This window comes from Cucurbita moschata, unplaced genomic scaffold, assembly GCF_002738365.1.
Source record: "Cucurbita moschata cultivar Rifu unplaced genomic scaffold, Cmos_1.0 Cmo_Scf00014, whole genome shotgun sequence".
In the NCBI taxonomy this organism is placed as follows: Eukaryota; Viridiplantae; Streptophyta; class Magnoliopsida; order Cucurbitales; family Cucurbitaceae; genus Cucurbita; species Cucurbita moschata.
Genome location: NW_019268530.1, coordinates 2,766,528 through 2,793,777, shown reverse-complemented (window position 1 = coordinate 2,793,777; position 27,250 = coordinate 2,766,528). Strand labels below are relative to the sequence as shown.

The 27,250-nt window shown below is 37.4% G+C and overlaps 4 protein-coding genes and 1 pseudogene across 8 annotated transcripts in view; 2 read left to right on the top strand and 3 right to left on the bottom strand.

The window, feature by feature from the left end:
- Positions 1-43: 43 nt before the first annotated feature.
- LOC111452780 (dof zinc finger protein DOF5.3-like) lies at positions 44-1,057 on the bottom strand. The gene is made up of 2 exons (XM_023093663.1): positions 926-1,057; positions 44-845 (listed from the first exon to the last, which is right to left on the bottom strand). Exons 1-2 carry the CDS (start codon positions 953-955, stop codon positions 81-83), a joined length of 795 nt encoding a protein of 264 aa, XP_022949431.1. The 5' UTR covers positions 956-1,057; the 3' UTR covers positions 44-80.
- Positions 1,058-6,391: 5,334 nt separating this feature from the next.
- On the top strand, positions 6,392-8,377 carry LOC111452796 (probable glucuronoxylan glucuronosyltransferase IRX7). Of its 3 annotated transcripts, XM_023093689.1 has the most exons (4): positions 6,394-6,563; positions 6,598-7,190; positions 7,262-7,503; positions 7,612-8,377. In XM_023093689.1, the coding sequence occupies exons 2-4, from the start codon at positions 6,612-6,614 to the stop codon at positions 8,090-8,092; spliced, it is 1,302 nt and encodes a 433-aa protein (XP_022949457.1). In that variant the 5' UTR covers positions 6,394-6,563; positions 6,598-6,611; the 3' UTR covers positions 8,093-8,377. The 3 variants fall into 3 exon arrangements, with proteins under 3 accessions (XP_022949458.1, XP_022949457.1, XP_022949456.1); XM_023093690.1 differs by having other exon boundaries at positions 6,392-7,190; positions 7,322-7,503; XM_023093688.1 differs by having other exon boundaries at positions 6,394-7,190.
- A 2,313-nt stretch (positions 8,378-10,690) lies between these two features.
- Positions 10,691-12,624, bottom strand: LOC111452462. Its single transcript, XM_023093210.1, has 2 exons — positions 12,165-12,624; positions 10,691-12,073 (listed from the first exon to the last, which is right to left on the bottom strand). The coding sequence occupies exons 1-2, from the start codon at positions 12,595-12,597 to the stop codon at positions 10,710-10,712; spliced, it is 1,797 nt and encodes a 598-aa protein (XP_022948978.1). The 5' UTR covers positions 12,598-12,624; the 3' UTR covers positions 10,691-10,709.
- Positions 12,625-14,066: 1,442 nt separating this feature from the next.
- Positions 14,067-16,472, top strand: LOC111452517 (annotated as a pseudogene).
- An 862-nt stretch (positions 16,473-17,334) lies between these two features.
- The window catches only part of LOC111452461 (dolichyl-diphosphooligosaccharide--protein glycosyltransferase subunit 2-like), an 11,729-nt gene continuing 1,813 nt past the window's right edge, over positions 17,335-27,250 (bottom strand). For 2 of the 3 annotated variants that reach the window (XM_023093209.1, XM_023093207.1), the window contains exons 3-20: positions 27,031-27,220; positions 25,435-25,524; positions 25,131-25,193; positions 24,744-24,813; positions 23,793-23,857; positions 22,766-22,820; positions 22,199-22,326; positions 22,013-22,128; positions 20,659-20,728; positions 19,637-19,741; positions 19,433-19,522; positions 19,191-19,339; positions 18,927-19,038; positions 18,775-18,858; positions 18,393-18,473; positions 18,087-18,311; positions 17,777-17,899; positions 17,335-17,684 (exon numbers count right to left, since the gene is read on the bottom strand). In XM_023093209.1, the coding sequence (XP_022948977.1) occupies positions 17,568-17,684; positions 17,777-17,899; positions 18,087-18,311; positions 18,393-18,473; positions 18,775-18,858; positions 18,927-19,038; positions 19,191-19,339; positions 19,433-19,522; positions 19,637-19,741; positions 20,659-20,728; positions 22,013-22,128; positions 22,199-22,326; positions 22,766-22,820; positions 23,793-23,857; positions 24,744-24,813; positions 25,131-25,193; positions 25,435-25,524; positions 27,031-27,220 (1,933 nt within the window). In that variant the 3' untranslated portion in view covers positions 17,335-17,567. The remainder of the gene's footprint in view (positions 17,685-17,776; positions 17,900-18,086; positions 18,312-18,392; positions 18,474-18,774; positions 18,859-18,926; positions 19,039-19,190; positions 19,340-19,432; positions 19,523-19,636; positions 19,742-20,658; positions 20,729-22,012; positions 22,129-22,198; positions 22,327-22,765; positions 22,821-23,792; positions 23,858-24,743; positions 24,814-25,130; positions 25,194-25,434; positions 25,525-27,030; positions 27,221-27,250) is intronic. The other variant, XM_023093208.1, reaches the window with a different exon arrangement.

Sequence of the window (27,250 nt, the reverse complement as noted above, 5' to 3'; positions counted from 1 at the left end):
TTTTTTTTTTTTTTTTTTTTTTTTTTTTTTTTTTTTTTTTTTGTTCCTAAGGTGATATGATTCTATAATATTTGGGAGTATTACATTAGTGGGCTATTGAGAAGGCCATGCCATGAAGAAGCATTACTAAACCCAAAATCCATACCCATCATCATATTTGAATCCATAATTCCATTATTATTTGCATAACCCCAAAGGATTTTACTTTCGTCACCCGCGTTGTATACCTCTTGCTTCATGGTCGTCACAGTCACCGCGGTCGTCGTAGCATGATGATCTTGATCGTACGGTTGTAATCTCATCTGATCTATCCCACTTTCGATTCCACCTATGTTGTTGTTGTTGTTATTGTCGTAATACATCTCTTGAGAATTATACGGAAACCCATTCAAAACGTCACCGTTTGGCATTCCCAAAGTAGGGAAATCAAAGTCGTTGAACGTTGGAGTAACTGACCCACATGAGTTTTTGTGAAGCCTAGCGAATGCCAACCCTTGGTGGTCATAGGAGAGATGAGGTAAGACGGTAGCCGCGGCGGCACAGGGATGATCTTGGGGTTTTTTCGATGACGATGATGATAATGATGATGAGTTAGCGGAGGAGAAGGATCTTTTGTTTTTACGACAGCCGCCGCCGACGGGGACGTTGCGGAGGGTGCCACCTTGAGTCCAGTAGCGGCGGCAGGATTTGCAAAAGTAGCGGGGTTGGGAGAGGCTGTAGTTGTTGTAGTAGCAAAATTTGGTGTTGGGTGAATCACATCTTGGGCATTTCAAGGCTTGCTTTGGTTGTGGCCTTGGCTTTCTAGTTTGGTCTAGTGAGGGTTTTGAATGTTGTTGTTCAATTTCCTATGGAATAATAATTAGACATAAATTAATGAGAATAATACAAAATTGAGGACAACCCATGTCGGAGAATGGTTAATTACCTGGTGGTGGACGGCGGCGGAGAGATCCATAGCTGACCTGAGCTGAGCTGAGCTGATGAAGGTGGAGGAGGAGGAGGAGAAAGAAAGAGTAAAGGGATGAGTAGAAGAGAGAAGAAGGGAGAGATATAAAGGAAGGGAGAGGAGAGAGAAGAATGGTGACAGGGATTGTGTTGGGTTGGCTTGTTGTATGTATGTCTGTGATGGTCAGTTCTTTGGTCTCAGCAACGGTTTCATATGAAACCTGCCTTGTGGGTCCCACGTTGCAAAAAACACACACACACATATGCCATGTCAGCATTCAACATTCTGGTTTCGTCGACCATTTTGTTATTTTATGAGAGAAACGTAGGGCGGTGGGGTCCCACACTATTGTATTGATGTTCGAAATCAAATAGTTTGTTTTCTGTTTTTGTTTTTTTTTGTTGGTTGGGATTGATGACGTGGCTCTTCTGGATAACTTGAATTGTTAAAAGACAAAGCAGCCAAACTCTCTCTCTCTCTCTCTCTCTCTCTCTCTCTCTCTCTCTCTCTCTCTCTCCTTGCCAATATGGAGATTCTCTCTCTTTCTATCTCTTATTTTATCTAAATTTGACACTTATGTGGTTAAAAGAATGATCTTTTTATCTCATAAATTTAAATGAAAAAGCTTCTGTGTTCGGTGTAAAAGAGAGATACATGAATGAAACAATACTATATTCGAATAAGAGTGTGAGATCCCACATCAGTTGGAAATGAAAACGAGACATTTCTTATAAGCGTGTGAAAAGTTCTTCCTAATCGACGCGTTACAGCGACACGTAATGGGCTGTTTATAGAACCAGATAACGTGGTCATACTATAAGAGAATATCAGTATGATCTGAATTCTGGGTATGAGATGTTATTCCAGAATTGAACTCAGAACAAAATGCTTTAGTTATGGGGGAGGGGCTCCCCAAATTCCAACAAGTTTGATCGAGTTGTCATACTCACAATTTCCTTTTACCAATATTATTCTACACATGGAGTCATATGGTGGGGCTTTGTACCATTTCTACACTAAAAAAATGAACCAAAGGTACCCAAAAAGTACCAACTCCTAGCATGCCTGCATAAACCCACAAATCTTTACACCATATGACTTCAAATTTTTATATACCCGACTTAATTTACACTGTTTTCTTGGCTAATTACAACACGAGATGAAGAGCTACTCTCTAGAATATCCTTTCCCTAACCGATAAGATCATAAAGCTAGTTGTCTACTACGAGAATATATTCTTCTTCATCTCTTTACGTTTTTTTAATTATATATATGCATGCCTTATTATATTTCCGAATTTTCTTGAAACATATATTTCCACAAACAAACCTTAATTCATAAAGGTGAAGGTAAGATCTCACATCAATTACAGAGGAGAATGGAACATTCTTTATAAGGCTGTGGAAACCTTCCCTTAATAGCCGCATTATAAAACCTTGCAGAGAAGCTTGGAAAAAAAATCCAAAAAGAACAATATTTGGTAGCGGTGAAAACAACGAATCTCTTGTATAAGAAACTCTCATAATTGAATTAGATCGCTTAAGAATAATTTAAATCTGGAATATTTAAAAAATCTTTGAATTTATAAGAGAATAAACTTGAGAATCTTTTGTTGAATAACCTAACCCTAATGTTTGGTAAACATGTTAAAAGTGAGTTTAATATGTTCTACGTAATTGTAACGGCTCAAACCCACTACCAGCATATATTGTCCATTTTAGGCTTTCCCTCAAGATTTTTAAAACGCGTCTGCTAGAAAGAGGTTTCCACACCCTTATAAGTAATATTTCGTTCTTCTCTCTAATCGATATCGAATCTCACAATCCACCACCCTTCAGGGCTAACGTTCTCACTGACACTCGTTCCTCTATTCAATTGATGTGGGATCTCACAATAATTTTAGTAACTAATTCAAATCAAATGATCCCTCGAGCGTTATGAACATAAACAAGACGATATAAACCTAACCCACGAGCTAAACGATAAAAGAATCGAAACGAGAATGGGTTTGCTTTTCCATGATCGTGTAATCAAAATCATAAACTACGAAACATAATGATTTTGTTTATGGGAGTTGTAAACTTTACAATATACGACCAAGAATGTCGGAATTTGGAAGCGGGAAAATCAAAGGGGATTTTTGAAAAATTTTATTTAGATTTTCTTAATCTCTTAGCAACCAAATTTCTAAGGCTGTCATGATCATCACCAAATAACACAAGCAATTATGATAGATCTTAGTGATGATTACCATATGAATCCCTAGCATTTAATTAATATTATTACTTTAATTCTCCATTTTATAATATCTATATGAATCAATAATCATGTTATAATATGATTTGATTAAGGAACATGGAATCTTTGAATAATTAACTGTACTAGGTTTCTTCATTTCAATCATTATTGGTTTTGTCTTGTTTTTATTTTCTAGTTTGAAATTAACAATAAAGTTACTATTTTTGGATGTAAGCATAATTAAATCGAGTTATTACATGAAAAAAATGTTGTTATTATTTTGAGACTTCAGGTTATAAATATTATTTCATTTAATTTTTTTTTAAATATAAATTAAAAAAGGTGTAAAATTTAAAAATAGATGAAATAAATAAAGAAAAAGGGGAAATGGAGGTGTTGGAGTTGGATAGGATGTGGTGGGGGCCGGAGAAGGAAAAAGAGAGTTGGAAGTGGGGCCCACGCAATAGCACAGTTGACTGGTCAACGAATTTCTTAGTCAAACAAAACACAAACATAGAGAGAGAGACATAGGAAAAAAAAAAGTGAAAGGAAGAAGAGAGGGTAAAATGATGGGGAAATGTGCAAATACGAGAGACATTATTTTATTTTATTTTAAGAATTTTAAAATGGAGCGTGTTGGATTTGAAGTTATCTCCATATTGGTACGTAAAGATAGGTTTAAACCGAGTGGTGATGTTGTTGGGTGCAAATGAGTATCGACACCATTAGATAGCATACTTTTTGTGTAAATTAATAAAAATATCTATAAATTTTGTATTCAATAAAATCTTTAATTTTTTTTAAAAATATATATTTACGGGTTAATTTGAGATACAAAATTGGTAATACTTTATTTAAAAAATATTTTCAAACTTTTAATAATTTTTCAAAAATGACTTTAAATTTCGAAAAGTTTCATTTATTAAAGTTCAAAACTATCATTACTATTGGTACTGAAATTTTGAAAGTAGCACTAACACACTTTACTTTTATAAAACTGTTTGTCGACACTTCATAAATTATCTTCAAACATGTTTGAAATTATAAATATTTTTGAGGATGTGGGTGTATTTTTTTTTTTTTTAATCTTTTTGTAAAAAAATTAAAAGTATTTTTGAAACATTTTGTAACCCAAAATTAATATATTTAAATAATAATAATGTATAATATTTATTTGAAAGCTTAGGATAAGGAAAATATGGTGGGCGGGAAGAACGAGGCATAGGGGAAACCAGTGTCTGGATGAGCCGAATGGTCGGTGGAAGGGGAGAGGGATGGGGCCCCACATGTCCACCATGCTTAGGGTTACAATACAGACAAACCACTAGGAGACTCTGCCACCTCACCCACCGATTACGTGGCATCGCGAATATTTCGTTTTACGAGGTATGCGTGTACCTTAATACTCCCCTGCACCCCTCCGCACTGGATCCCTCCCTCTTTCTCCTCCCTCCTCAAGCAACGCATCTTTTTATTATTAATTTACAATTTTCTCTTCCTTTTCGCCACGTGTTTTCTCTCCATCCCTGTGAGCCCCACTCTCCCCCTTCACGCCAGGCACGAGGGAAGAATACTCCACGTCATCTCATATGGGTCCCACTCCAACGCAGTTCTTTTTCCGTTACGGAACGGGAGAGGTTTCTTGTTCCCTTCCCTTTACGTAATCCGTTTCTTCCTAAAGACAAAAACGGTGTCGTTTTATCTGCTGTCCAATTTGTTTGTTTGGATAAGATTAAACGGATAAAGAGGTAGGGGCATAATTAGGTTGTAAAATTATCCCTTTAATTTTAATTTTAATTTTAAAAATGTTAATATATTTTTTAAAAAGAAAAAAAAAAGTTAATTTTGTTTTAAAATTTTAATTTTTTTTCTTTTAAAAAAAATTGAACTGACAAAGCCCAAGCCAACCTAACCCGCACAAAGCCCAAGACTTAAAGCCCGGCCCAATAAGCCCAGCCCACGACCTAAAGCTCAGCCCAAGAATTTAGTGGGCATCATCAAGAACATTACTTAGGTTAACTGATACAACAAAACCCACGAATCATGGACACTAACAAACTTTATTTATTTTTTAATTGATTTATTTGAAGACGAAGAACGTGGCTGATGCATATGATTTTGGCAAAAAGGTAAAAGTCAACTAACAATAAATTAATATTTAATCTTTTATGAGTTTTTATTTATTTATAGTGGTTTGGTTATGCATGATCTTGTCGTATTAACACCTTAATTAATGCTAAACAATTGATTATCCTATAATTAGAAGAATTATCAATATATGGTTTTGTTGAATTGAAATAAATAACTTAAAACCATAATTTAAAATAAATCGATTTGGAGTAGAAACTATTAAATCAAACTATAAAATTTCTTATTAAAAAATCTTAAAATATTATATCATTGGCTAAATAACAATTTGAGTCGACAAGCGGTGATGATGATGATGACATCTTCATTGGCTGAACACGAGTGAGAGTGCAAAGGGAGACGACTAACAAGATTACTTGGTTGCGACAAAAATTCAAGAAAGAAAGAAAGAACTACGAGCGGTGACATCGATGAGTGAAAAACAGTGTGCTTATGACGACGACGATGATGCTGTGTAGATCAACAAGAGACATATAATTGGCGATTGCAATTGTGAAGGAGAGATCGCGAGACTGGTGTCACAATCGCACTCTTGATGGCAGTAGACTGGCGATTGTGCGGCACTCACTTTCCAACGACAAATGAACTAAGCCAATTTGTTTTTGCGTTACCTACGACCAAGCGACGTATGCTCGAGCCTCTGGCCTCGGTTCAAGAGAAGGTTTTAGAAAGCTAGGACAGAGAGAGATTTTTGAAAGATACGTTATATAAGCAAGTAAGAGATTAACAACAACGACTCACAGTATATAACCTTGGGTAGAGAGAAGTTGATAACTAGTCATATCTACCTATAAATACAAAAGTAAAACACTAGAACATGGAAAGACGTAAAGGGTTTGGCTTGTCATGAGTAACACGCCTTGGACGAGTATGACCGTGACAACTGACATACAAATGAGAGAAGACCTCTTGTATGATCGTAACGGCACAAAATTGTAAAAATTTTCTAATAAGGAGGGTAGTTTGGTCTTTTCACATAATAGTCAAATCTAAAACACAATAGATAGATCTGACGAGTCATTTCCTCTCCCATCATCAATTGTTTAATAATTCATGGGTGTTTTGGGCTTTCACAAACACAACCAATCCTCTCAATCCCAAAAGAACCAAAAACCCATCAAATTTTTTCTTGTTTTAGGCATTGCTTAATCTGTTCTTCAAATCCTTCTCTTCCTTAGCTTCTACGCATCATCCACCAAACATTCAATCCCAAAACTCCACAACTCTTATCTTATCATGTGAATCAATATCTATCTATCTCCTTATTGTTCTTCCTAAGATGGTCGAAATTTCAAGAACATCAAAGAAAAATCCGTTCTTGACCACAAATCAAAGAAAAATCACCACTTTTTACTTCAAATTCTTTCTTTTCGCTTCTTTTTCCTTCTATTTCTTCACTTTTTTTCTCCTAACTCATAATCCCAATCTGGGTTTGCTCCATCATCATCATTATGTCTCCAATTCCAACGCCTTTGCCTCTAAAGCTCTCGTCCAATCCGAACCCAATGATTTCAAACTCTTTGTCTATGATTTGCCGCCGGAGTTTAACGCCGACTGGCTTTCCGACGGCCGGTGCGGCGGCCATTTGTTTGCCTCCGAGGTGGCCATTCATAGAGCCCTGTTGACGAGCAGGGTTCGGTGTATGGACCCTTATGAGGCGGATTTCTTCTTCGTTCCTGTTTATGTTTCGTGTAATTTTAGCTCCGTTAATGGGTTGCCGGCTATCGCTCATGCTCGCCCTCTTTTGGCCTCCGCCGTGGCGGCTATCTCTCGTGAATTTCCGTTTTGGAATCGGAGCGGCGGCGCCGACCATATCTTTGTCGCTTCCCATGACTATGGCGCTTGTTTCCACGCCATGGTAAGACGGAATTTTGATGAATTTTTTAAAAATTTAATTTTTAAAAATTGAATTTTGTTTGGATATTGAAGGAGCATGAGGCTATGGCAGATGGGATACCGCAATTCTTGAAGAATTCGATCATTTTGCAGACTTTTGGAGTCAAATATAAGCACCCATGTCAGGATGTTGAGAATATTCTTATTCCACCTTATATTCCACCGGAATCTGTGGAAGAATCCGTCGTCCACGGCCGTCGGAGAGACATATTCGCGTTTTTCAGGGGAAAAATGGAGGTCAACCCCAAGAACTTCGGTGGCCGATTCTATGGCAAGTAAGGCAATTTTAAAAAGATCAAGTCTTTATTATTATTATTATTATTATTGGGTTTTTTTTTTTTAATGGATTTTCAATTGGGGTGGCGGCGTTGACTTTTCTTCAGGCGGGTTCGGACTTTGATTTGGAAGAAATTTCACCGGCACCGGCGGTTTTATATCAAAAGACAGAGGTTTGCCGGTTACCGGTCGGAAATAAGCCGGTCGGTTTTTTGTTTATGTCCTCTAGGGTGGGCCCCGTGGAGTCCGAGATTGGTTGAGTCGGTTGCACTTGGTTGCGTGCCGGTCATTATAGCTGATGGTATCCGGTTGCCGTTCCCCGATGCCGTGGACTGGCCGGGAATATCGTTGACTGTGGCGGAGAGAGACGTCGGAAAATTGGGGAGAATTCTTGAACGTGTGGCGGCGACCAACCTCTCCACCATTCAAAACAACCTCTGGAGCCCCAAAAATCGGCAGGCTTTACTATTCCACAATCCTATCCAACCACAGGACGCCACGTGGCAAGTAATTAGAAACCTGTCAAAGAAGTTGGATAGGTCGTTTAGGAGTTCAAGACTTCCAACCCAGTTGAAGAACGACACGTAGGATGCCAGATGGACTTCTTTCGTTAGAGGTAAAAAAGGATTTTCTTTTTTTTTTTTTTGGTTTCACGAGTACGGCTGGACAGTACTAGTTGGGCGGTGGGGACACGTGGCAGAGTTGTCTCGGTGGGTGTAGTTAAAAATGGACGAGTAAGTTCGTGAGTGTAAAGAGAAATAGTTAGTTGAGATTTAAATCGGAATTATAAAAGTCTAATTGGATTAGATTTTTTTTTTGTTTAATTAAATTGGATTAAATTTCTAAAAAACTGTAAATACAGTTTGATTGGCAGGTTGTAATCTGACAAACTCGAAAATAGGGTTATAACATAATCCAACTGAATATTTAACCTTTGTGATTGATATTCATAATATTTTATGACTTAAAAATCTTTATATTTAAATTTTATGAGAATTTAGTTAGGGTGTATAAGTATGTTTTTTTTAAATAATTAATAAAACAATCCGACAACCCAATTGAATTTGGGTTAGATTGAGCTGTAAACTCTATTCAAGTTGTTTAAGACACCAATTCAGCCAACACACGTGTTGGGTTGATCCAAAAATTTTTTTCAACTTAATTGGTGTCGCTGGTGGGTGTAAAATAAAATTATGTTTAATACATAAATAATGGAGAAATAAGAGAGTAGACCAAGCTATTATTATTTTGTTAATAAATAGGAAATTAATTATCCAACTAAATTTAGTTGAATAAACTAAACCAACCAAATGGAAATGACTAATTATTTTTTAAAAAGGAAAAAAATTAAATTATGAAGGAATCATATTATTGTATTGATTGAATAAAGCCAATAAACGTTAATTTAATAAAGTTTGAATTATTGTGAAGGAAAAAGGAATAGAGCACAAAATGTCAAAATTTTAAATAATGATAAATAAATAAATAAATAAATAACAGACAGGGGTAGGAAGAGCCAAAGAGGCAAGTGTACCCTACTGCTGACGTGGATGCCCACATGGACAAATGGCTACCCGACAATAGAGATCAAATCTGCAATGTGTCACGGTTATGCTTGTCCAAGGCGTGTTGCCCATGACCACATGCCCGTTACATGCCAAAACTCTTGTCTTGTATTTTCTAAATATGTATCTCGACATAACCATGTCTACGCTTGATAAACTTAAAATGTCTCAAAATGTACTATATGAGAATGCGACCAGTCATCAACTCCTCCCACCTAGATTTTATAGAACGGTTCACTGAAATCACGTCTAGGCACCTAAATCGCCTCAAAATATATTATAGGCGGACGTGGCTAGTTGACAATTCTTCCTTACCTATGTTATATGATGTTCAACCTATGATGTTTCTTTCTTTGCTTATAACCCTATAACGACTTTCAAACTCTATTTTTAAAATCTCTGCTCTCGTTTTCTAAATCTTTATTCTCAAATCGGGGTCAAAAGTTTGGTATATGTCGTTAGGCTGAAAGTGATATGATTTCAAGTTGGTTGACTCACTCAGTGGAGAGAGTGAGTGTCGTACAATCGCTTACAAACGTCTCGTAAAAATACGATTGTGACACTACGACAAAGCCCCTCCTTTCTATTTAAACGAATAACCAAATAAAAGACTTGGTGATAGGCATTTGTTTATTGGACCTGTTGATAGCAACTGATATATATATATATATGTATATGTCTTGAGGCGCACTGCACTATTGACCCTCTTCTGATGGCTATGCCGATGGGCTGATGGGTACCACACAGTTCCCTCATCCTTCTTGTCTTCGACTATGTTTGGAAATTCCTAGATTCATTGATCTTCCCTTATTTGGTAACTTTAGAGCATAGTCTCCAAACAGTTCGTGTATGTAGCATTCTAACGACTCAGATTCACCGCTAGCAGATATTGTCTTCTTTAGGCTTTTTCTTTCGGACTTTCTCTCGAGACTTTAAAAATGCATTTGCTAGGGGAAACACCCTTATAAACGGTGGTTTGTTCTTTACCCCAACCAATGTAGGACATCACAATCCACCCCCCTTCGGGGCCCAGCATCCTCGCTGGCACTCTTTCCTTTCTCTAATCGATGTGGGACATCACAATCCACCCCTTTTGGGGCCAACGTCATCACTGGACTCTTTCCTTCTTCTCATCAATGTGGGACATCACAATCCACCCCCCTTCGGGGCCAGCGTCATCGCTGACACTCATTTCTTCCTCTAATCGATGTGGGACCGCCCCCAAATCTACCTCCTTTGGGGCCAGCGTCCTTACACCACCTCGTGTCTACCCCCTCGGGGAACAGCAAGAAGATTGGCACATCATCCGGTGTCTAGCTCTGATACCATTTGTAACGACCTAGATCCACGGTTAGCAGATATTTTCTTCTTTGAATTTTTCCTTTTGGGCTTCCCTCAAAGCAAACACATTAGCAGAAGGTTTCCACAGCTTTATAAATGGTGGTTTGTTCTCCAGACATCACAAACATAAACATGTTCAAGAAACACCAATTTAACCGATTAAAAAAATTCAAATGGATGAAAGAATTTTTCAGCCTGTGTATACCAAAAAATAAAAAATTAAATGCAAAGAATTTGGTGTAAACCATGGAACATGTTCTTAAATTTTACACCCCAATGATTTGTTACATAAGATGCGATCATTTCTTGAAATTGATGGCATGTTTATCAAAAGTTAAGTTCCCAATCTTCATCCTCTTCGATTCCAATGGATAAAACTCCATTTCCGTCTTCAAAGAATCCATATCTTCTCTGAACTTCTGGTATATATCTCCTCTGTAAAACTCCGCCGTCCGCCGAACCAAAACCAGTGATACCATGGCCACAACGAACGTCAATCCGGCCAGAATCGTGAAGGATTGTTCAAAGCATTTGCTCCCCTCGCAATGAAACTTGCTTGCATTACTCCCCGTCATCGCCATCTCGTCGTACAGCTTTCCGATCACCATCACGTTCAGAATGTAAGACCCAATCGGACATGACAATTGCCCGAAATTGAACAACGTCGAGTAATGTTTCAGCCCGAAAAATTCTGAGATCATCGCGAAATGCAACGGAACTTGAGAACCCAATGAAAACCCAATTATGATCGACGCAATACAGAGGGAATTGTTGAACGGGAAGGCCACGATGAGGTAGCCAACGCAGGAAACCAAGAGGATGAGTGTCAGCATCATCGGCCGGGGGAATTTGAACTTTTCCAGCAAGATTTCTGAGACGAACCCAGAAAAGATTCTGCCGGTGAAGTTGAAAATACTGACCAGAGAGATGAAGGAGTTGATTGTTTCCGGTGGGTAATTCAGGGATTCTCCGATTTGGCCGAGATTGTCGATGGCCGTTAAATTTGCGCCGACGCCGATCAGCATGGTGGTGAGTAAAATCAACATGTCGACACTGAAAATCGCTTGAGGAATTGTGAAGTCTTCTCCTCTTTTGGGTTTGTTGAAGATGGCGGCGAAACAGGAATTGCTCTGTTTTGGTTGTTCTAAAACAGAGGAGGAAGAACAAGAAGCAGAGCATGATGGAGCCGATTGGGGGTTGTCGATTCTGATTCTTGTGAAACGATTCCCGACAGTTCTTTTATTGAGATTCCACATGATAATCTCTTCTCTAATGGCGATCAACAATGGAACAAGAAGCAACGCAAAGATTGCGGCGACGATGGTAATGTGTGCAGTTTGGTTGAATGGAACTTTTTTCTGAACAAAAATCAGGGCGGTGAGAAACAGAGCCAAAATGACGGTGACGCAAAGAAACTGCACAAACACTCTGAATTCATTTGGGTGTTTGACGGCTCTCATTTCCCTGATTGTTTTAACAAAAACGATGGAAATCAAAGAGGGGAACCAGGCGAGTAGAAGAATCAGAGATTTGGTATCATGATCATAAATGGCGCCGTAAATTTGTGTCATGATAGCGCCACTTAAGCCGACGAACCCCTTTAGAAGCCCCAACATGACGCCTCGCCGTTCAGGGAAATTCTTGACGCACGACACCAGGACGACTGTTAATGATCGAACAGGAAAAACCCCTGTTAATTTGGTGAAGGGATTTCGATTTTAAGCTCTAATGGTTAGATTTGTTTAGATTATTACCTGTGTTAGCGAAATTCTGGGAGTTTGCTCCGACCATAATGTAAAAGCAGAAAAACTCCACCGTCGGACGGATAATTTTTCCGGTGACGGCTTGCCATATTTTGAAATATCCGACGAAGTTAAGGGCGGCGCCGATGAGGATAACGAACCAGGGGGGTGCTACTTCGGCTAGCAAGCCGGCAATGACGCCGACGTTGGATCCGAGATCTTTGTAAAACCCGATTTTGTTGAGTGTGGTTTGGTCGCATTTGAGTGTGGATTTGATGTCTTTGGAGTAAGAAGCGAATAAATAGACTCCGCCGGCGCCGGACATTATGAGGAAGGAAGCGAAAAGGGAAAACCACCGCCCCATTACCACTTGTTGAATGAAACAGGACAGCTCTGCCCTGCAGATTCCGCCATTGATGGAGCTTGGTGGTGGTGATACAATCATTTTTCAAGAAGATTAGTGGAGAATGAATTAGAGATGTGTTGAATCAATTGTGTTTTGTTTGATGTTCATGTTTGATTCATATATATATATATATATATATATATATATATATATATATATACATGACAGAATAACTAAGTTATGAAGTGATGATCACTAATGTGGTTTGTAGAGGCTAATTTTAGAAGAAAAAGATGAACACAAATGGGGTTGCGGGGAAGCAAATAGAAAGCCCAACGAAGAACCAAACCAACAAAACAAAGTAGTTGGTATTGTTAGAGGGTAGCTATCAATATCATATAATTTATTGCAAATATTAAATCCCCCATCACCAATTTTGTAAAAAAATTTAAGGGTATTAATGAAGCTATTGAAAACTAAACGGTCATAGAGCAATATCAAGTCTACCGGTGTAGTATTGCAAATGATTCAAAATGTACTATAGGAGGCATGGTGTTAGCTCTCCACCACTTTTGAGCCATGTAGTTTAAGCGAGCTTACCTTGTAATACATGTGTGTGTTACAGGCGAGCGTGCTGAAACGAGTGTCTCATGCGACTTCCTTTGAAATGGGTTTTTCAAGAACAGTACTAGGCGACATGGGTGTGTCAATATTGTGCCCCAGCTTGCGTGTCGGAGGGTGATATCCGGTACGGTATCCGTACATGATATGACATGGGCATAGGAAGACAAATGCCTCAACAGAATTCAAATGGATGGAAATTCGGGATGTCCCGATGAAATGAACGATACATGAGTTCGTTCTCGATGGCATGACCCAGTGAGTTGTGATGACCGACGACACCCCAAGACTTGGGATGACGTCAAGACATATACATGTTGTAACGACCTAGGCCCACCGCCAGCCGACATTGTCATCTTTGGGCTTTCCTTCAGCGTTCTCGCTGGCACTCTTTCCTTCCTCCAATCAATGTGGGATCGCCCCCAAATCCACTCCTTTTGAGGCCCAGCGTCTTTACTGGCACACCGCCTCGTGTCTACCCCCTTCAGGGAACAGCGAGAAAAGGCTGGCACATCGTTCGATGTCTGGCTCTGATACCATTTGTAACGGCCCAGACCCACCACTAGTAGATATTGTCCTCTTTAGAATTTCTCTTTCGAGCTTTTCCTCAAGGCTTTAAAACGCGTTTGCTAGGGAAAGGTTCCCACACCCTTATAAATTGTGGTTTGTTCTCCTCTCCAACCAATGTGGGACATCACACCTGTCAATTGGAAACTAAGATAACAAGATAGATACGATATTACATTGAAGACCTTAACCCCAAGTAGAGCCAAGATCGAGTCAAATGACTTGGCTTAGCGTAGAAGCAAGTCAGTTTAAATGACTTGGCTTAATGTAAAAGCATACACACGCAGGTGCAGTGTATGATTAAACAAACTTTGATTGTTCAAAAACCGTCTTAACTATTTCTTTATAAAGCCCTGCAACGAGATAGGTAGAACGGAGAGATGGAAATTGGTAGGAACTATGTTAATTTCATCTCTGTTCTTGTATCACTTCTATTATGGGGTTGTTGGGGGAGCAATCTTGAAGATTTTCTTCACTGTATTTCTTCCAATTTCTCAAATTCAACCCTCCTTTACACTCAATCTTCATCCTCCTACTCCTCTGTTCTAAATTTCACCATTCGAAACCTCAGATTCTCAGGGCCCAATGTCCCTAAGCCAATCGCCATAATCAAACCATCGCAACCTTCCCAAGTCCAAGCAGCCGTCATGTGCTGCAACAATCACGACCTCCGCATCCGAGTCCGCAGCGGCGGCCATGACATCGAGGGTCTTTCTTACGTTGCCAATGTCACATTCGTGGTGATTGATTTGGTCAATCTTAATTCAGTGACGGTGGACATTGAAAACAACACTGCGTGGGTTCAATCTGGGGCGACCCAAGGTGAGGTGTATTACAAACTTGGCCTAAAAAGCTCTGCTTTTGGTTTCCCTGGCGGAGTGCAGCCGACTGTGGGTATTGGTGGGTTCCTCAGCGGCGGTGGGTATGGGATGATGGTTAGAAGATATGGGCTCGGTGCGGACAATGTGGTGGATGCTCTACTTGTGGACGCTAATGGGAGGCTTCTTGATAGAGATTCTATGGGGGAGGATTTGTTTTGGGCCATTAGAGGCGGCGGCGGTGGCAGCTTTGGGATTGTTTTGGCATGGAAGTTGGAAGTTGGTTCCTACTGTTACGTCCTTTGCGGCTTATAGAAGTTTGGACCAAAACGCTACCGACTTGGTTCATCGGTGGCAGTTCGTTGCTCCGGTGATTGATGAAAGATTGTTCATTGGCGTCATAATTTCAGGTTTGATTCTAAGACTTCTCTTTGTTGGTAATCACGACTCTCTACAATGAATAATATCAATGGAGATGTATTGCTTAGTTATAAGTCAATGATTAACCTCTTAATTAGTAGAGGAGGGACTCCTCTCTCGAGCCTATGAATCCCTTGAACAAAGTACACCATTTGTTTGACACTTGAGTCACTTTTGACTACACCTTCGAAGCTTAAAAACCCATGATCAACCCCTTATTTAGTAGATGTAGGACTCTTCTCCAGGACCTATGGAGCCCTCGAACAAAGTATACTACACCATTTGTTCAACACTTGAGTCACTTTTGACTACACATTCGAGACTTATAAACCCATGATCATCCCCTTAATTAATAGATGTGGGACTCCTCTCCTGGGCCTATGGATCCCTCGAACAAAATAGTACACCCTTTGTTCGACACTTGAGGATTCTACTGAGATGGCTAAGCTAAGGGCATGACTCTGATACCTTATTAGGAACCACGACTCTCAATAATCGTATGATGTTGTCTATTTTGAGCACGAGGCCTCGTACCAATGGAGATATATTTCTTACTTATAAACTCATGATCATTCCATTAATTAGCTAACGTGGGATTCCCTCCCAACAATCCTCAACACTCTTTCCACGCCCTGCCCTGCCCCATGAACGTCTCTACCTGGTTTGAAAGATCGGAGATTTAAATAGAAAAATGCAAATTCTTTTCACAGCTGCAAATTCAATGGAAGGAGGAGGGGGAAGAACAAAGGGAGCATTTTTCTACTCACTATTTCTAGGAAAGGCAGAGGAGCTTATACCCATCATGGAGAAGAGCTTCCCAGAGCTGGGACTGAAAAAAGAAGACTGTTTGGAAACCAATTGGGTTGAATCAACGGCATATCCCGCAAGTGGGTTTGTGACAGCAAACGATTTGAATGTCTTACTTGACAGAGCCCCACTCAGCAGCGGCCGATACAAAACCAAATCAGATTACATCACAGAGCCCATCTCAGAAGCCGCCCTCGACGGCATATGGGAAAGGTTGGACGGCGATGGCATAGAGACAGTGCAGCTGGTGCTGATCCCTTACGGAGGGAAAATGAATGAGATAGCTGAAACAGAGCTCCCTTCGCCGCATCGAGCAGGGTATCCCATCAAAATTGGCTACTATGTTACATGGGAATCCGGTGAAGCTGACATGAGGCACTTGGAATGGAGCCGAGAGGTGTATGAGTACATGGCTCCTTTCGTGTCCAAATCGCCCAGAGCTGCGTATGTCAATTACAGAGACCTTGACATTGGGACAAACAACGAGGACAGGACCCCGACGAGCTTCGAGGAAGCAAGTGTTTGGGGATTGAAGTATTTTGGGGTTAATTTTGAGAGGTTGGTGCGAGTGAAAACAATGGTGGATCCCTGTAACTTATTCCGCCATCAACAGAGCATACCGCTCATGGCTCAACCAAAGATTAATGGTTAATGACAATTATCTCTAAATCGAAAATAAACCACAATAGTATGATAGCCCATTTGTGTGGAGAGTGTATTCATCTATTGGCACGACTAAGTTTAGGGGAGCACTCTCCACAATAGTATGATATTGTCCACTTTGAATATAATCTCTCACGGCTTTGCTTTAGACTTCACAAAAGGCCTAATTCCAATGGAGAGTGTATTCTTTGCTTATAAACCCATGACCATTCTCTAAATTAACCAATGTGGGACACTTTCAAGGGGTAACACAATTAAGATAATTATATTCCATAAGTTTCTAATTTATTACCAATTTTTGTTAAATTATATATTTAATGCAATTTAAATTATAAGTTAGGCTAGAAATACAAAAGGTTGACTTAATTTTACATTGATGAATGAATTTATTATTTTAATTACATTTAATTACAAAATGATCAAAAGTGTTGGTAATTCTTCATTTCCTCTTAAATTCATTTTCTCTAATATTTATTAAATTATTTAAAATTAGATTTCAAACTCTAACCTCGTAATTACTCTAAATTACTAGTTTTGGTTGAATTATATTCATATAGAAAGTTGATGTAACTTTTGAAATTTTTAAAAAGAATTATATAAAACAAAAATTCAACTATTAAATGAAAATCAGAAGTATTTAGAATTTAAAAGTAAACGATCAAAAGCCTTTAAAATCTTAATGGTAACGTCTTAACTTCCAATCACAATAAATGACAGAAGGATGATTCAAGGAAGCAAGAACATGTGGATGTTAGAATGACAACAGAGGTTAAACCATTAATGTTACTTTTTATCTTGTATATATCTAATTAAATAATATTGTAAAAAAGAAAATGTAATTTTATGAGTTCAAATTAAAGAAATTTTTATAATTTTTGGTGACATGCTTTGTAAAAATTAAAAGATGTAACAGAGTAAAATAGATCCAAAAAGGAACCTCTTTTGTTGGGATAGTAAGATAATAGATTAAGAAGCCATCCCAAAAGCACCACACCATGCGGTGAGGCACATAACATTCTGCACAATTAGCTAGTCAAGGTGTGGAGCAACGTCTACAAAAATATGGATTGAACCATAAATGTAAGAGTTTCTATGACACTACTCTTTGAAACCAAAATTTCCTACAACTTCTCTTTCCTCACAAAAAAAAAATGACAACCTTTTCCAACGATCTCAGGCAGATTTTAACTTGGCTGATGTTGAGGCAAGGTGGGAAAGGGTCCTGTGTCCCACAAATACCAAGAAAACTCCCAAGATGCCCAGTGCTTTCAGTGTTGTGAACAGATCCAACTGTGTAAAGAGAGTGAGAATTTAGTAAGCATGTTGACATAAAATGGCTCCAAACCTCAGAGTTTACAGAAAACCAGTAATATGGCACCTACCTTCAACCAAAAGAAAGTGTAAAGCAAGATAACTGCTCCAATGCTTAGATGGAAGAGAATGGCGAAGGTGGCAGGTAAGGTCGAAGTCGGGAAGTTCTTTAGGTTCACGCCCAATCGGAATAGCTATCAACAGATAAACAAGGGTGAATTTGATATGTTATAATGGTGGAAAATTGCATAGCATATACTAGAAATCATGGATATGTTGACGTAAATATCAATGTGGATATCCCAGAAAAGTCCCATGAATAGAAAAAGAAGTGTACTTTCTGGACCAAAGTGCTCGTTGATTATAGATAAGAGAACTCACCCCAATCAAAAATCCAAGGGATGGCAAAAATGTGAGACCCAAGAAAGCAAGAGAGAGCTCCTTGGCTGGGCGCTTTTCTGGAGCCCTGAAGATGTGAGTTATTTCAGCTTTGGGTCCATAGCGTGTGTAAGGATCGACAGGCCGTAGAGGAGGACGAGGTGCCTTCTCTGGTGCTTCAGGTAGATCCAAGTCAACATGACCAATAGCCTTTATGAAGGAATTCTCCTGAAGAAAGGAAAAACCAGACTCTACTTAAGTTTCCAGAGTAATTTGTACAGGTGAAATTAATAAAGAAACTGAAATTACCATGAGGGCATCGCCAACAGTTAACTGAATGTCATATCGACCCGACAGATAGAAAAACTTCTCAACCAAACCAAGAAAGTCCTACAGAAGAAAAAAAAAATTCTGAAATGAGCAAACTCATAAATTTTCTTAACTTAATGTTATTCAAATGCACAACGATTGAACAAATTCATTAAGAAGAGCTCGAATATTCCCAAGAATGTTCCCAAGAATGTTCTAGATGCACCAGATGTGCTCTACTTTTATGCAATCACTAATGCGGAACAAGTAGATGAGATCCAAAAGGAAACCTCTCATGTACAACATATTCTGATACACATGTATACAGCTCTATCAGCAAGACGTTTCGTGAAAATAGGAAGAAAGGATTAGACAAACTTACAAGAATTTTTTCAAATTTTTTGCCAGAGCCTTCAACCACAAAGATATGTTCAACACCACTTTCATGCCTCAACTTGAGAAAAGCCTGCAACCAAGCAAACTTGTCAAAACAGTAAGAAAACAAGGATGGAAGGATGAGAGACAATTACATACCTGATGCGGCTTAAAACCATTTCCCTGTGGTGTGGCTAGTTGAAATGATAGACGCAATTTCTGAAGGTGGTTTGCTGACAATGAAACAACACTCCCACCAACTAAATCAAGCCTGGATGAAACCAAGATGACAAAGTAGCTCTGCTTAATATCACAATTAAAAGCATAAATGACAACCAAAAGCGATCAAATGACTCTGTTCTGTAATAATAAACCACCAGTTTGAAAACAAAAGCAAGAAAAAGTAATAATAACAGTGTTTACTTCTTCTTGGTTTCAGTACTCCCAAGATCGCTATCAAGAACAGCAATCTCTGCCTTCTCAATTTTGACAACTCCTGTGATATATATTGGCTCTTGGATCTGCCCACCAGTGGCGTAAGTATCCTTCTGCTCTGAATCATGAAGAACAATCTAGAAAAGGGGAAAAGATTGTTTCAACATATACTTGGACAAATTCTAGAAAGATGTGCCAAGTGAAGTTATATAAAAAAGAGTGTGAAGTACCTCAAAGACGAACACATAGTTTCCAACATCATAGGCATTGGGCAAAACATCCAAGACATGTAATCCGGTCTGAGGATCAAACTTGAGTTCCTATGTTTCCACAAAAAAAAAATGATACACAGTAACAAACCAAGTCACGCTAATTAATCATTAAACAAACACTGGGAATAAATGGTAAGCATTCAGTTGATAAAACTATCAGACCTGGCCCTTGATAATGGAAGTGCCTTTTGAAGCAGAGAGAAAAGCTCTTACTATCTTCACGGTTAATTGAGGTGCAACTGAACCAAGCACAGTATTCACTCTAACCTGATAACATTTGACATAAATTATAAAACTACCAAACAATAACTTCCAATAAAAGGCTCTTTGATGGGCTAAATAAAGGGAAGAAAAAACAATCGCTTGTGCACATGGAGAGCCAATTAACAAAGTGAATTTTTAATATGTAAAGGATGTTTAAGAACTTCAGCTAAACCAACATAAGCTATCTCTGACGGGCAGAAAATTCAAACTTAAAGACATGCAAGAACGTACAACATCAACCAGAAGACAACCTATGTGTGTCTCATCCAAGGGCGTCCAGTGACAATTATAGAGACAGAGAAAGTTTACGCTTTAGCTAAACTTTTAGCTTCTACCTGGTGCATCCTCTCTTACATCGTAATTCCTCTTTAATTACAGCTCATTTTCATTAACACCAATTGGATCAGTTCTCTTTTTTTAATATACATAAAGCTACTTGGGTTCTAGTTTTCCATAACAGAAAAAAAAAATGACAAACCACATAACGTAACTGAAACCGAAAGAATTATGTAAAATGGAAAATATATAAAACTATGTTTCGATTAGGTCTTCCTTTTCTCCATTAAGTAATCTTTATTTGTTTGCCGATTATTTTGCATATAATCAAGTTCCACTTGGAAAGTCACAAGTAAAAGAAACCAGTAGCACAGACAGCACTAACAATGCATGCAAGTCCTTTGATGCTGGACTCATTATGCTGAATTTGATACCATTACTGTACTTGTAATTTTGAAATCACTACATTTCAAATGCTAAGAACATAGGCTAGTTCTAAACCAGATTCTGCATCATGCTCATAATTAAGAAACAAATTAGATGCCCCAGATTCCATAAAAACCATTCGTGAGCAAACAAGTAACCAGGAAAATAACTGCTAGGAGATGCTCTGGTAAAGAAAAAAGTTTGGTAGAAGAACGAACCTTTAGTTGGTCTTCCTTTGTTAGTGAAAGAACAGTAGCTGGAAGAGATAAAATCAACGGAATAGAAACCCTGTGGTAGGAAGAAGGAATTGAAACGAGAAAACCAATGCCATAGTAGTATAAGAAACCAAATGTTCATCATGCAAAGGAGTACTGCAAGTGGTGAAACAAGAAACCCAACCCCATTGTATAAATTCATATATCCAACAGTTAAGCTCAAAACAAGATGAATTCTCAAGGAAGCTCATGAGAGGATCTTCCATAAAAAGAATTAAGCCTTAAATGAAAATAATGTTATAGGAACTACAAGACCACAGTTTTCCCCTTCTACGTTGTAACAAATATTCAAAATGGCACACCACTTAAAAAGGATAGACAGAAAAGAATAGCCAACAACTATTGAACTTTATCACTGAGTAATCTAATAGTTTCTGTCAATCCCACATATTATTTAATCTTCCAACTGATATTAAGAGAATCATATTTTTTCCATTGCTTTCTTTGGAGACAATAAAAAGAGAAAAAAAATCAGTCGGATGAACTCCATTTTTATGCAAGAAACAAAACTTCATAAATGGGGGGAAAAAACACTACAGATCACAAAATAAAAGAGGAGGTAGACTTAGGCCGAGGAGACCACAAAAATGCACTACAATCAACATCAACAAAAATAATTAAAACAGAGAGCAATAGAAGAACTACTTCAATAATCTAATCAATGTGGAAGCTTAGAATAAAATATACCCCAAGATAAGAAGAATTTCTCTCAACGCCCTTAAAAGTTGACTTCTTTCCAACCACACATTTCACACAAACGCCTTAACTGCATTCCACTTCCCCAAAAGTACAGACTAGCCAATTAGGAGGACAATCTAGCCATTTAAAATTTCTTGAAATAAATCTTTTATTTTTTATTTTTTCTGGATAGTAACAAAATTATATATATATATGAGAAGATAAGACATTCCAAGGTCTCAAGCAATAAGAGAGGCTCTTGGTTTCTATTTTCTATCTATAATAGAGGAAGAATAAGTACAAGAAAATCTGAGGATCAAATTAGAGGCAAGGAGCACTAAACAAAATTCTGAACAGTCTTGAAAAGTTGTACCTTACTTGAAAAACCTATCCATTTCTACACAACCAAATCCCCAAGCCTAGCCAACTAAAGGTTACACCATTCCCAATAGTGCAATTGACCCTTACAACAACAAAGTGACTCAAGCAATGCAAAAATTATTTAAAAGAATGTTACACATAGAACTCCAAGTATTAAGTTGATAACAAAGGATTATCATCATAATGTAAAATCTAAAGATCAACCAAATCTAACCCTAACTAACAATAAAATACTTACCTATTTGTCTCCAAGCAAGCCAAGGAGTCTATTTGGTTAAACAAGTCATTAGCATCACCAGGAATCCCAATGCCAAGGAAGAATTTTGCCAGACCAAAAATTGAATTCCCAGGAAGCTATAGATGAAAATAAAATTGTTACAAAATAAATTAAGGAAACAAAATGCAAATTTATGTTTCCACTCACATTTAAGCTTCCAGAAGTAACAGCAGTAAATGTTGTCAACCCTCGAACAACTGAGGATGTAGTTGCAAGAGGCCCATGATGTTCATTTGCATCAACAACTTTTTCCTCAAAATATAAAGCTCCATTATCTGCAGAACAATGACGTCTACAAATTACCTATATGGACTGGTTAGTGAAGAATAAAACAGTGCAAATATGAAGAATGGAGTGAGAAGTTCCCAATTTGGAAGATCATCTATCTACAAATTTGCAGTAGAAATCGAGACAGGAAAGAGAATGTTATCGGGATCTTAGACAATTGAAATTTAAAGGAAATAATACCTGACATTATTGTCATTTTCCTTTCCATAAGACCAATTCTTCCCAACTATAATCATACTCTCATTTTTAAATAACCATATCATAGTCCCATTTTCGACTGGGTAAGTGCATCCAAAAGACTGGCCCACTCAGGCATCCACCCGTACACCACTCAAATGGAACAAAAAATAATGAATCCAAGATTGAAGGTGACAAACTCCACAACATTTTTAATAAAAAAATTACATGGAAATGATGAAGGCTTACCATATTTCTCAATGCTGTCAAAAAGTTTCACTATATCATTCTTTACAGTACCAATCTACAAAAAGAGAGAGAGAGAGAGATACAAACATGAGATTGGTAGGCTAACTACAATTTTGAAACTGACAATAAGCAGTGGAATTAGAACGAGAACATGATAAATCAAAAGAAGTTCATAGCGATAACAGCCAAAAAGGAGTGTGAGAACATGTTGGTGACTAAAACTTCATATTAGAAAGAAACTAGTTGCTGCAAATGTTTTCAAAATCACCCGGATAGGTTACATAGATGAAGTGAGGACTTGGTCTAACTACAAAATTAAGACCAGCAAAAGTGATACTGAGGATCCTGCATCTTCTCAATCGCTGGCAGTCGAGAAGTTGCAAAATGATTCCCAAGGGGCTGACAATTAAATTTTATAAGAAAATTGGTAGTTAACGTGGTAATCAACAACTACCCAGCCACATTTTTTTATTCTAAGAAACAATCTCATTGGCAAAAAGACAAGGGGGAGAGAAAAACTCTAGCCCAAAATAAATTGTAATTACACAAAGGTCTAAGCTTGCACCAATAAACAGCAACAAAAAGAAAAAGAAACAAAATAAAAATCTTAACCTATAAACTGAAGGGAGAGGGGAAAACAATTATAAAATATAAATACGGTACCCTTCTCCTAGTCTAATAAAGTAAGTAATGGTATTCTCAATTTTTCTTTGAAGCCTACAGAGGAGATTCTTCGGGTCAATTTGGGCATGAGGAAGGATAAAGACCTTTTAGATGAAGATAAATGATAGTTATTTCTCTACAATGCTTATTAAACAAATGTCAGTTATATGATTATTAGACCTTTAAAGAACTAGATATATGAAATAGCTAAGCATTTCCAAATGGATCAATATCAAATTGAGGTCTAGGTTTAATAATGCCTGCACAATAGCCACTCTAAAAAAAAGAATGAGATAAGTTTTACACAAGAAAGAAACGTACATTTTAGGAACTCAACAAAAATATGAGAAAAAGATTAGAATACCATATTTTGATCAATATCAGACGATGCTAATGATACAACACCAGCAAGGGCTTCCAGTGCCAATCCTATAGAGAATAGAAGCTATATAATGTAAGATGCAAATCAAAGTTTAAGCCATATAAACGGAGAAACAAAATATTCAAAGAAGTCAATTGAAACTACCAAGCGATTGAAGAATGTTAACTTATCACCTAAAGAATGATAACTTATCATGATATAAAAATGATGTGCAATTCTTCATAATCTAAGTTCCTTAAAATAAAGGTAATTTTCACAAATTTTACGTAGTGTTGTTATTAAATCCTTTTAAAATTTCTAGCAAGAAACAAGAAATTCCATTGAGAGAGAAAAAATCCAAATTTCCATATAGGTTCCAAAATTGGATATAACATACAACTTTAAAACATTAACCTATATAAAAAGCCAAGGATACATGCATACCTCCCAAAAAAAAAAAAAAACTCAAGGGTAATCAACAAACACACCTCCCACTTGTAAAAAATTAAGAAAAGAGAAATATTTGTTGTTACTAAATTCATTTATGTTGAAGCTTATAATGATGTTTAAGAATAAACTTCAAAGGACAGAGTCATTACTCAATGCATTCCTCGTTGCTGAAACTTATTTATACTATAATTCATATGGGATTTCCATCACGACTCCAATCATGCATTGAAGTACATGATTGTTTCTAGAATGGCTACTTCTTAAAAGCTCCTTCGAAGTTAGAATCGCAACTAAGATGAAAATCACATTTATTAAATATAATGTTTATCGTTTTTAATTTGCTTTAACACAAATGTGTATTGTTCTGTTATTCTTGAACAAACGGTAATGCTAATATATATGATGAGAACCAGGGAAAGAGCGACTTTATCACTATTTAAACAATAATGTCAAAATAAAACATTAAAGCCAAAAATATGTGAAGAATTATGGATGAATTAGTACCAGCAGCATAAATACTAGACTCAGAGTTGTCAGAACTATAGCGCCACCTTCCATCACTTTGGCTCAGTGCCTGCAAATTAGCACGAAGTAGACCAAGATTAAATAATACGGATGGATATTTATCACTAAGCACTATTCATTTTAATTTGTTAATTGAGAAAAACGTGACCAAGTAAAATATCAACATATGATTTCTCAATGATATTCGCATTTAATGTTTAGCAATCTAACCTACAGAGCTTGATGCAGTTTTAGTTGACAAGTAAGCCCCAACTGGAAACTAGGTTCTAGGACTTCTCTATTCCTAGTCTATATATAGATATATAGATAGATACATATAGATATATATATTCTTTTTCTTTTTTTTCAAATACTGAATAAACTAACCTTGATTGAATGGAAAACACCATCAGCGTCATTAATGGATAGATCAACTCCAGAACTTTGTTCCTGCAAGTAATGGAAGGAGCTTGTTAAATCCAAAAGATGAAATTGGATTTTAGGATATATTCCTTTAAGAATTTTTTAGTCTCCTTGTCACGTCATTCACCAGATAAATAAGGACTGAGAAAAGATATATTTGTAAAGCAGTTTATATTTGAATCTTAAATCAGCATAAATTAAATAAGAAATAAAATACATTGTCATTTGCATGGCGTAGGTTGAGTCTGGATTGTGCATAGAATTTTACCTTTAGAAGTAATAAGCTTCCAATAGAATAGTAGAAGTCAAGCAGCGACCGCGCATCATTCAGAACAGATTTAAGCCTTGAAGTAATGCTCTTCACAAAATGAAAAGAAATGAAATGATCACAAGTCATGAACATGCATCAGAAACTATCACATAGGAGTTGTTTGGAAGTAATGTGTAGAAATAGAACGAAACCATAAATAATTTCTGGATGTAAATTAGTATTTGACAGGAGGGTTTTTACAACAAAAAGGAGTAGAAAACAGTAGGAGACTTTGTAGTTTTCATGTGTTTTCTTTAGTCTTTTACTAAGTTAACTTTTCACATCTATCCATCCAATGTCAAAGTAATATTTGATTTCAATCTAATATATTCAAAAATTAATATATTAAAGAAACAAACCAAAACGCAAGAATAAAAAATCAACTGGCCCCAACCATTCCATGTCCAACTCCAGTGAAAAGAAAAGAAGAAAGAAAGTTGAGCTTTCCAAAGGTAAATGCTTTCCACCTCTCAAGGAAAAAGAATCTTCTTCTCCGACAATGAGGACTTCTTTTACTTCCATACTTCATCAGCTTCAGGCAATAGTGGACAAGGTACAGTTGACGACTCTTCTACCTTGGAACTTGGTCCTCATGAGGCAAAAGCTCTTCAAGATATGAGTCCAACAAACTATTATGTGATCAGTCTATGAGCCCCAAGTGGGGATTACTTTTATTTTACATAGATCCTTTCCACGAATGATTGAGGCTTGTGCACAGCTAGTAAAAGGCACCTGATCAAAGAAGTTCTTCTTGGTTGTAAGCCCAACATTCTCTTTGAGGAAACAAAACGCAAGCAGGTTAGTGTTCAGTGAAATCACTTTGGAGTTCTTGCTGGGTAGGCTTGTCTGCCCTGGACTCAATACTGGCTTCAGGGGGCATTCTTTGTTAATTGGATGAAAACTTCATTTCCATATTGATAGCATGCGGGAGCTTTCTCCCTCTCTATTAATTTCAAGCTTGTACATGGTTTCTCCCACTGGATCACAATATTTTATGACCCTTCTTTCTGTGGGGATCAAGCTCACTTATTCTTCTCCTGGCCTTTTTGGGGGGGTGCTTTTTCTCGATCTTCCATGTGATGTGGTGCTTCCCTAGTAGGCCTTGATACTCTTCTTAAACTTCTTGTCAGTCCAGTCTTTTAAGGCCATGCTAGAACTCCATAGTCTAATAAAATGGCAGCCTTTCTTCGGAGGCTTTGATTTGTGAGAAACAAACAAGTGTTTCAAGGGGATGAGGCTTGTTTTGAAGCTTTTGGGGATTTGGTTAACCTGTTTACGTCCACTTAGCAGTCTTTGCTAAAAAATTATAACTATAATATGATGCATATTTACGCCAATTGGAAGTCTTTTTCTGTAATCCCCTTGGCTTAGTGGAGATTTCTCATCCTCCTTTTGTATGTCTTTTGTCGATAATACAAGTCTTGTTTCTTATCCAAAAATTCTTTTAAACTAAAAAACAATAGAACATTTTTAAAAATAAAATTGCAAACTGGTATCTTTTTTTAAAATCACAAACAAGCTCTTAGAAACTGAGCACGAAGGATATAAGGATACCTCATATATCTCCTCCTTGATTTCACATTTCAAAACATCATTAACTCTCAGAGCATGGAATAGATCCTTTAATACAGCAGATGAACCAAGAACCTCTAATACTGACTTGCAAGTAGCAGCACTTATATCAGGCTTCTCTTGAATTCCAAGAATGTTGAATGTTCTTAGTGCTTCATATGTTTCTTCCAAACTGATAGACAAAAAAAAAAAAAAAAAAAAT

Coding starts and splice junctions, on each gene's coding strand:
- LOC111452796 (XM_023093689.1), top strand. CDS start 6,612: ATGGTCGAAATTTCAAGAACATCAAAGAAAAATCCGTTCTTGACCACA. Junction 7,191..7,261: donor GCGCTTGTTTCCACGCCATG/GTAAGACGGAAT, acceptor TGGATATTGAAG/GAGCATGAGGCTATGGCAGA. Junction 7,504..7,611: donor GGTGGCCGATTCTATGGCAA/GTAAGGCAATTT, acceptor ACTTTTCTTCAG/GCGGGTTCGGACTTTGATTT.
- LOC111452780 (XM_023093663.1), bottom strand. CDS start 955: ATGGATCTCTCCGCCGCCGTCCACCACCAG. Junction 846..925: donor CCGCCGCCGTCCACCACCAG/GTAATTAACCAT, acceptor ATTATTCCATAG/GAAATTGAACAACAACATTC.
- LOC111452462 (XM_023093210.1), bottom strand. CDS start 12,597: ATGATTGTATCACCACCACCAAGCTCCATCAATGGCGGAATCTGCAGG. Junction 12,074..12,164: donor CCAGAATTTCGCTAACACAG/GTAATAATCTAA, acceptor GATCATTAACAG/TCGTCCTGGTGTCGTGCGTC.